This window comes from Sinocyclocheilus anshuiensis, unplaced genomic scaffold, assembly GCF_001515605.1.
Source record: "Sinocyclocheilus anshuiensis isolate Anshui unplaced genomic scaffold, SAMN03320099.WGS_v1.1 scaffold481, whole genome shotgun sequence".
NCBI classification, from domain to species: domain Eukaryota; kingdom Metazoa; phylum Chordata; class Actinopteri; order Cypriniformes; family Cyprinidae; genus Sinocyclocheilus; species Sinocyclocheilus anshuiensis.
This window is the reverse complement of record NW_015539907.1, coordinates 1964245-1973251: the sequence shown is the minus strand read 5'-3', so window position 1 is coordinate 1973251 and position 9007 is coordinate 1964245. Positions and strand designations below refer to the sequence as shown.

The following is a 9007-nucleotide window of genomic DNA, read 5'->3' as shown; positions in this document are numbered from 1 at the left end:
GTTTAATGCCTACAAAAACGACTGGTAGGGACTACAACGAGTTACTTCCCGGGTTCGTGACATCACAAACCCAGATAAACCCTCTTCAATACGATCCTCTTCAATAAAATCCTCTGCTTCTCAATCGGGCTCAAACTGATAAGCAATATTAACGACGCCGTTGTTTACAATACAACCGGAGCACATGCTGCTGAGGAGAGGGGTGGGACGATTAGATGTGCACTAGAGGCGGTTTAGCCAATCCCAACACACTGGGCTAGCTAACCAATCAGAGCCCATCGCTTATTTCTGAGGGCGGGGCTTCATAAAAACAGGAAAAGATCAGCCCGTTTCTCAGAGAAGGGACAGAGCGGTGTGGAATAAAGGTAAATTATGTGAAAAATAATGCGTTTTTTTTAAAACAAAGCATTAACACATGTTAGATTGCACCCCATAAACACAATCAAGCCTAGAAAAAAAATATTTTTTAAAAGACTTTTTATGGCCTTTTATTAGGAAAACGGTATTTAAGACATTTTAAAACTTTTTAATGACCCGCGGACACCCTGAAGGATGAATTAAATTATTCATCTGTTCTTTTTAAACTTTTAAGCAGCAAAACCGTTTTCAACTGTGAATCAGCATCAAATCAGCATATTAGAAGGATTATGTTGCACAAAAAAAATTCAGCTGCACCATCAAATTAATAAATTACTTTTTAAAATATTAAATTAGAAAACTGTTATTTTAAATTGCATTTCCTGATGGCACAGAATTAGCAAATCTATTCTAATAACAACATTTCACAATGTAACTGTTTTTAATTAATTTTTGATCAAATAAATGCAGCCTTGGTGAGCTTAAGAGACTTTTCAAAAACATTAAGAAAATCTTATCAGGCCCAAATGTTTGAACAATAGCATATGTTAAATGGAGCTGAGAGTACTACACTTTTTATTGGCTGAAAGTAAAATGAAATTAGCCAAAATGTCTGCTAAAGAGCATTCCAAGGGAAGTGAACGTGCAAAACTGTGTGAACGATGAGAATTCCATTTCCGGGCACAGATTCCGTGTGAGCCTGCTAATAAGCTATCAGCACAGCAGCCGTGGAAATGGATTAATCAGAGGCAACGAAAGCGATTCCACTGGGGGGCACTGACCGAGTTAGGATAGTTGAGATAGCAGATCTGACATGGCAAGTCCTGTGCCGACGATCTTGTGTTCATGAGGCGTGTCCGAGACTTCTTGCTGGGGTTTATAACGTGACACTCTGAAAATAGCTTGTCCAGGTTACCATCAAAGTACCTGCAAAGAGATAAACAGTAGATTTTTCTCAAAATTTGCTGGTTCAGTATTGAACAAAGACAGGTGTTAGCTGACTAAATAATCTGGTGGGAGAAAACAAACCACACAGCACAGTTACCTTTCCATCAGCTTTTCTTTGTCCCAGTTGAAATGACTAAGTAATATTCTAGTGATTGTAGCAGGATTCTGTAAAAAGAGAGATAGGCATACATATTTTTATCCATCAAAAAAGCAAACAAGCACACATTTAACAAAAAACAAAGCAACAAAATATTAGTTTAATTTTACATATATACATACACACATTTTGCCCACACACACATATAGGCTACATGCATTAGAATGCTTCCAGTTTCATTTTTTTCTGAGCAAAAAATAATGACTATCATTCATTTTAACCATGATTTACAGAAAAAAGAAATTCAGTGTAACAACAGTTTGTATACCAAAAATCTTGTCATATTTAGAACAAGAATCATTAGATGACATTAAAAGACTCAAATTAAGGATCACAGGATTGCAGTCATTTAAAATCTTTACAAATCTTTGTCACTATCCTTCAAACCTCAAGGTTTTACCCATTTGTCAGCAAGAAGTATAAATCATTAAAAATATAATAAAATTTTGTATGGTCACTTATTCTTTTAAATATTTTAATATAAGGCCAGAATAAGTATGTTGCCTCATTTTTGGATGGAGCATTATTTTACCCATATTTTGATATTTTAGTTTCACAAACGTTATTCGAAACATTAAATTAGACACTTTACTTGCATTTAAAATGCTTTCTGTGTATATAAAATCACTTTTGTAAACTTTATTTGATGCGGTCACCAAAAAAGGTCTTTCACAGTGTGGCCATCAATAAAAATGTTAGTGAAAATTTTTTATTTGTCAGTTATACCTCTGAATACCATAACTCACAATTTTTTTTTTTTTTTAATTGTAATGGTCACAAACGGCTAGTTTTCTGCTTAAATTATGGCTAGATAAATAATTTGTCAGGAAAAGTTTACTAATATTGTTATTATTTTGTGACAAATTACTAATGAAAGCCTAAATAATGGCTAGCTGGGTTTGTGTCACGAACAACAACACTCCAAAGAGCAGCAATGAAGTGATTCCCACTGTGTCGAGACAACAGAGTTCATTCTTGCCTGTCAGGGAGACAAAGCCTGTACTACAGTACTCCAAAAAGGTTATGGGGGCAGACATGTCAAGGTGCACATTGACAGGCAATCCAGAGGGATGCGGGGAGACGTGACCACTGACCACTATAACCTTCTGGATTTGCCACCACACTAACTAGACGATCCTCAACTAAACCAAGGTATTCTTTCTCTCCTGTTGAAAATGTAAGCAAGCTTGTAGGTACTGGGACAAACACACAGCAGACACTATATACGTATGAAGCAAGCCACAGCATTAATCACTACAACTTATCACAGTAACAGCATGTAAACATAATAAAATGCATTTGCTGACGGCACAGAACGAGCAAATCCTAATCAATTAGCACAAAATCTGGAAATTAACCAGCATAAACAAAACAAAACAAACTGCGGGACGCAGAGTGAAACGTCGAGCTTCAGGAGACAGTTAATACTCCAAACAGCCTGTGGCTATGACACTGCAGCAGACAGCTAACAAAAATAAATACTCAAATTCACTTTGATGGGCTATTTTTGTGCTGTTTAATCAAACATAACCAGCCATGATGAAGCTTCGGTTCCGCCATGTTGTTGTCGGGAGCAACTAGGTAACTCTCACATGCTAACGCGACCTAACCCATATCCCAGCTTCACAGATGATGAAGAAGACACCTTCTTCATCAGACTATCAACAGCCTGCCCTGAATACATATGAAACACATTAACACGTCGCAATGTAGTCTCTGGTGTACTTAAATTGGGCTTGTATGCTCGTGACTAGCTTACTAAGCTAGTGTGACCAGGAAAAAGGGGGTTCTAATAAAAATGGAGTGATTTGCGATATTATTATTGTACTTTATATGCGACATGGGTTGGCATATGTTAGGATGCAAACATTTTGACAACACAAATTTAGTTTTGTCAAGCAACGCGCATATAATGGGACTTATCGGTCTGATTTTGTATGCAGGTGAACTAGAAGCTGGTTAAGCATCTTATGTCATTACTGGATGTGTTAAGGACAGGGAAAAGGCTGGGTTGATGCAAACCTTCTCCTTCCTATCTGTGATCATGACCATATATTAATCTTGTTGACGAAACAACAAATCAGTTTTAAAATCAGTTTGTTTCAGAGGACAGCTGGTGCATTTTTCATGTCTCGTGTTGTCAACGGGGGGCAAAGTTTCCCAGAGCGATGTAAAAATCTCCTCTTTTGTTATAAGGGCTGATCTGAGCTCAGGGAAGCCCTAAAAACACTTACCTGGATGACCTCGTTGACCTCCCTGATACACTCCACCATATGCTGCAGGATCTGTTCGGCGGTTAGCACTTCAAAGCGGTAGTCTTCCTCATCCTGCCTGGGCCCGCTGCCTCCCGTCTCCCCGCAGTCGTCTCGCTCTCCGCCAGCCACGACGGGATCAACCAACTCCACCTCGCCGAGCTCCAGGGTGTCGTCCGCGGTCTCCTCTTCGCCGCTGTCTTCGCTGCATTCCTCTTCCTCGTCGTCGAATTCGTAATTGTAACCCTCGTCTGAGTCCATGACTGGGTTGAGTTTAATGTAGCGACACGCCAAGTGGGATAAGTTTGATGTGTATTTGTTGTCAGATACAGCAAAACAAAGCGAGAATACTTCTTTAGCTTGCTAGCATTCCAGTTTTTCTAGGAGCAGAAAAAACAACAACAGAGGAGCGACGCTGCTGCTGCTGGGCCAACAAAGAGACGCAGCGTCACGGGCTGACGCTGGGTGACGTCATGTGCGTGACCCAGAACAAGACGTGTTTTAGAATAAAGTGTATACTGAATTTCTTCAGAAATTCCTATTACCAGTTAAACCAAGAGAACACGCACTGAAAACATGTAATGCTCTGAAAGCATTGGCATTTTTGTAATTTTCTTCCTTTCTTTTTTCTCTGGCAGCTAATGTTAATTTGATCATGTGAATATGTAATACCTCTTGTTCTTGTGGCATTGAATACAAAAAGTTTTCAAATAAAGTTGTTAGGCTGCTGCTGCTCATTTAAAATGTTTATGTGCTATCATATACTGAATTTCTTTTTAAAAAACTACATAAAAACATAAAACACATTTTATATAAAAAAGTAATAAAAAGCGTTACTCTACTTTGTATGTTACATTGAATATGTACAGTGTAACATTTGTTCTATTAAACATTGTTGTGGAAGAATTTGAAAACATATATATGTTAGGATAAAACTGGGATGTGTGGGAAGGATTAGTGTATTTGGTGGGATATTTTATTTTAAAGATTACATTTTGCATTGAAAAGAAATGCATAGTACAGCTGTTACTTTTATTTCGTGAACATCGTATGCATACGAAAAATAGCCATTTTACAAACCAAATTTCACACATTTGATAAATTATGTTGCATCATAAGAAAAGTTGAAGAAAAAAATCATAACATAATTGTATTGTGAATTTGTATAAATATTTCCTTCTGTTGTTATGGCATAGTTTTTTCTCTGTTTTCTCTTTATATTCTTTATTTATTATTATTATTATTATTATTAACTTGTCCTGTAAATTATTGCACTTTTACATCTTCAATAAATAATATATTTTTTTAACAGTTTAGGGAAAAGAACCATGTATGTATGGATTTTAGTTCACATTATACATTGCACAAGTGTTAAATAGAATAACAAATATGCAATTCAAACTAGAGTCTTATAATACAATCTGTTTTATAATATAGATTATATGTTATGGTGGCATAGATAAATAGACCATTCATTTCTCTCGATAATAAAGTAGGTCATATTAAAATCCTAACAGACCTGACCTGTTTTCTGTGGGGTGCCTCTTGGTACGATCTTTTCAAAGTATGGAATTCTGTCAACTTGAAACACTTACCGCTTGACTTACCAAAAGTTCATTAAATAGAAAAGGCCAAATGAACAGCTACGTCTAAAGCCTATGTAATGGTCCGACTCCGGAAATTCCTTCTGCGCTGTCCAGTAACTCAAAGAGGCGGAACTGAATAAAAGGAAAGTGTTTTCTACCGAACACATTTCGAACAAGTACGCGTTCTCCCGTTGCCGTGGCAGCAGCGACTTCAGGAAGAACGTTCGGGCGATTAATGATGGATGCTCGAGAGACAGGTAATTAATTGTTTTAAAATATAAATAAACTTTTGAATTGAAAGCAATCCACTGTATTTCCTATGCCACAAATCCAAGCGTTTGAGTGTGCACTAACGTAACGTACCGTCCTGGCGTCTTTAAAGTCCCAGTGGGCCAGCCATCAGCCATGCACCTGCACTTCTACCAGCTAGTTTACGGAAATCTGGCAGACTAGTTTCAGAATTGTGATCAGATCTGTAACTTGTGTTTTCAGGAAATAAAACGTTATTTAAACTTCTCTATCTGACCTTTCTATGAAACCCAAAAGATCTGCTGGGTGGCAATGAGAACATAGTTGAAATGCAGAATTTGGAAGAAGAGGATTTTGCTGTTTCAAAGTAAGTTATATAGTTTGTTTTCTTGAGTGAAAATGCGTGTATATTTCTCGAAATTACAATTTTTCTTCTTTTATCCATAATACTTTGTCTCTTCAGATCATCAGATGCTGATGCAGAATTTGACATGGTTATTGGGAGCATCGAGGGTATTATAATGGGTATTTGTATGTCTATTATTCTATTAAGTCGTTGACTTATGACAACAACTGTTAATCTTTAATATAATCTTTTAGTATCCATCTATAATACGTATGAATATCACATAATCTGTCAAGAACATGTCCTAGTTAATTTTGGTGGAAATTGTATTTAATATGATTTGTTTTCATTTATTTATGCAAAATGGAATTTATATTTCTTCCTTTTTTTTTTCTTATGGTTTAGGATGTAATGAGACCTGGACATGTATTCATGAAATTCACTCATCCAAATTATAACTGACACATGCAATTTTCTCCACAGAGGATGAATTCCAACACCTTCAGCAGTCTTTCATGGAGAAATATTACCTTGAGTTTGATGACTCTGAGGAGAACAAGCTCTGCTATACACCTATTTTTAATGAATATGTATGTGGTACTTTCAGCTTTGTTTTATCACTCGTTTATGACCCTTGTAGAGATGGAAGTACTGTATTTAAACGGCATTCATTAAATTTTGCTATTTCAGATTGAAGTCCTAGAAAAACATCTGGAACAGCAGTTGGTAGAGCGAATTCCTGGATTCAACATGGATGCCTTCATCCATTCACTTAAGTATGCCATATGAATTCATCTCTTTTTCTGGGCTGGAGTATAGTGTTCAGGCTTGACAGTGACTGACAGTATTTCTTTTTTTTTTATAAAAAAAAAAAACAATATACAATCCATATGAGTATAGCAATCCAGCTATAAAGTCAGTATAAAACAGGGGTTTCCAGTCTTTTAGATGCTACAAACCCTCAAAAATGATAATCCTCATATGAGGAGCCACTTACTACAATTTAGAAGGCAGCTTTATATTTTCATGTATGAATACTCTATTTATACTGTGGAAAATAAATATTATAAAAAATTTGTAAAATATTGGAAAATAAATTTTTTTCTACTCACTATAGTACTGTTAGTACTGTATTACTTCAGGGATCTTATCTATGCACAATCAGCTTGTAACACTCCAAAGAGAGAGAAAAACTTGAAATCGCATCATATGACCCCTTTAATAAAACCTGGTCTAAAATCTTTTGGTAATACACATAATTTACCACTAGATGGAGGTATTTACATAAGACGATATGCATAGATTATTCCATGACTGACCTAAATTACTTTTCTGATTATTTATTATCTTTCTCAACTAGACAGCACAAAGATGAAGTCTCAGGTGACATACTTGACATGCTGCTCACTTTCACTGACTTTATGGCCTTTAAAGAGATGTTCATTGATTACAGAGCAGTAAGTACAAATCTGTTCTTTTCTTTATACTACAAAATATAGGTTTCATAATGTAAACTAATGTTTATTTAGAATGTGTTACAGTTCAGAGAAGCTGTTCTGCCCAGTTCGAAAGTAATTCTGGTCTATAATAAAATAACCTGACACGTAATCACCTACTACGATAACACTTTGGCCTACTTTTCTTCTATCATGAACAGAAGCCATAGACTGTGGCAGAAACTTATTTGCCGCCTTCTTTTTGTAGGAAAAGGAGGGCAGAGGATTGGACCTTAGTACCGGACTGGTGGTGAAATCTTTAAATTCTGCTTCCGCTTCACCTCTGACCTCTAGCATGGCCTCGCAATCCAGCTGAACCAATGGGCCTCTCATGTAAATGAACTTGGTCAGCCAACACATATGATTATTCCCACATCCCAAAACAACAGCCACTGTTATACTTGACAGAAGGGAATCGGTGTTTAATTTAGGTTAATGTTTAAACGTAACATTGGGGTTAACTGTCAGCTTATCCGGTATGACTCCTCTAACACAGTATTCATCTGTCACAAAATCCACTCAGTCTGGATCAGTCTTTCATATCTTGTTGGTCTACAGCGCAGCTGTACGCACTATATTGCTGTTTCTGACCAAACTGATGTAGAAAGCTATAATTAGCATTTGAGTATCGCAAAGCTGCCACTTTATTGCAAATATACCAAAATAATTCCTTTCACTTGACAATCATAAAGGGCTTTTCGATACAAAAGTATTATACAACGTGCCTGATATGAAAACAGATCTAAAAGACCCTTTTTCCATTTAAAAGACTTGCAAGTCTTTCCAAGTAAAATATTACAGAATTAAAAATAAGTGTTTATAGTTACCAGAAATAACGTAAATAATCACATAGTTTTTCATGCTTTTAATGTGATGCTGAGTCCATGTTTTGGATGTCTCTCATATCTTCTGAGTGACAATGAGAAGGAAAGACTCATAAGAGCTTTTCAAAATAATGCTTAGTTTTGTTGATGTATACAAATTTCAGTCTTTTTACTCTCGTTTACTTTAGAAGAATGTGTTGTTCTTACTAGATGAATGTTGCGTTATTGTGTACATTTGTTTATTATTTGTATATATAGATATTTGAGCATTGTGTATGAAAGAAATAAATACAATGGTTTTTAATTTTATTTTATCAAAGCATTTTTATGCTCAAAACAATTACATTCTTAAGCACAACTTTACAATAATGCAAGAACCTCACCACTTAAATACATATTTGCTGAAGTCATTTAGTTCATCTAAAAATAGTACACTAAAAGTTGGGACTGGTAAGATTTGTGTATTTTTTTTTAAATCTCTTAACGCTCACTAAGGCTGCATTTATTTGATCAAACATATACGGTGGCCGAGTGAGCTCAACGCGCTGCAATTATTAGCCTAAATAAACTGACGAAATACACAATTACTGTAACTGAAAGGTTATGTAAGCTGGTTAATTTACTTTTACAACTTTCCTTACAAAAAAACGCCATAACCTATGGTTTTACTATTAAAGTTAATTAATACATTGATAATAAAAAAAATTTAAAAAAATGGTTACCATAGTTAACCATGGTAACCATGCACAAATTAACCATGGATTTACTACACTAACCATAGTTTAACCATGG

General features: G+C 35.7%; 2 protein-coding genes across 2 annotated transcripts in view; one reads left to right on the top strand and one right to left on the bottom strand.

The window, feature by feature from the left end:
* LOC107686289 (E3 ubiquitin-protein ligase arih1-like) overlaps positions 1-4219 on the bottom strand; it is a 20094-nt gene extending 15875 nt beyond the window's left edge. Inside the window, exons 1-3 of the mRNA XM_016483227.1 lie at positions 3697-4219; positions 1403-1470; positions 1140-1284 (exon numbers count right to left, since the gene is read on the bottom strand). Coding sequence (XP_016338713.1) covers positions 1140-1284; positions 1403-1470; positions 3697-3975 — 492 coding nt within the window. The 5' untranslated portion in view covers positions 3976-4219. The remainder of the gene's footprint in view (positions 1-1139; positions 1285-1402; positions 1471-3696) is intronic.
* Positions 4220-5457: 1238 nt separating this feature from the next.
* On the top strand, positions 5458-8356 carry LOC107686354 (ADP-ribosylation factor-like protein 2-binding protein). Its single transcript, XM_016483320.1, has 7 exons — positions 5458-5557; positions 5847-5916; positions 6013-6074; positions 6379-6485; positions 6586-6671; positions 7256-7352; positions 7600-8356. Exons 1-7 carry the CDS (start codon positions 5536-5538, stop codon positions 7705-7707), a joined length of 552 nt encoding a protein of 183 aa, XP_016338806.1. The 5' UTR covers positions 5458-5535; the 3' UTR covers positions 7708-8356.
* Positions 8357-9007: the final 651 nt, after the last annotated feature.

Bases quoted from the DNA above. Each gene is read 5' to 3' on its own strand.
- LOC107686354 (XM_016483320.1), top strand. From the start codon at position 5,536: ATGATGGATGCTCGAGAGACAG. The intron at 5,558-5,846 runs GTAATTAATTGT...GAAACCCAAAAG, and splicing joins GATGGATGCTCGAGAGACAG to ATCTGCTGGGTGGCAATGAG. The intron at 7,353-7,599 runs GTAAGTACAAAT...TTCTTTTTGTAG, and splicing joins TGTTCATTGATTACAGAGCA to GAAAAGGAGGGCAGAGGATT.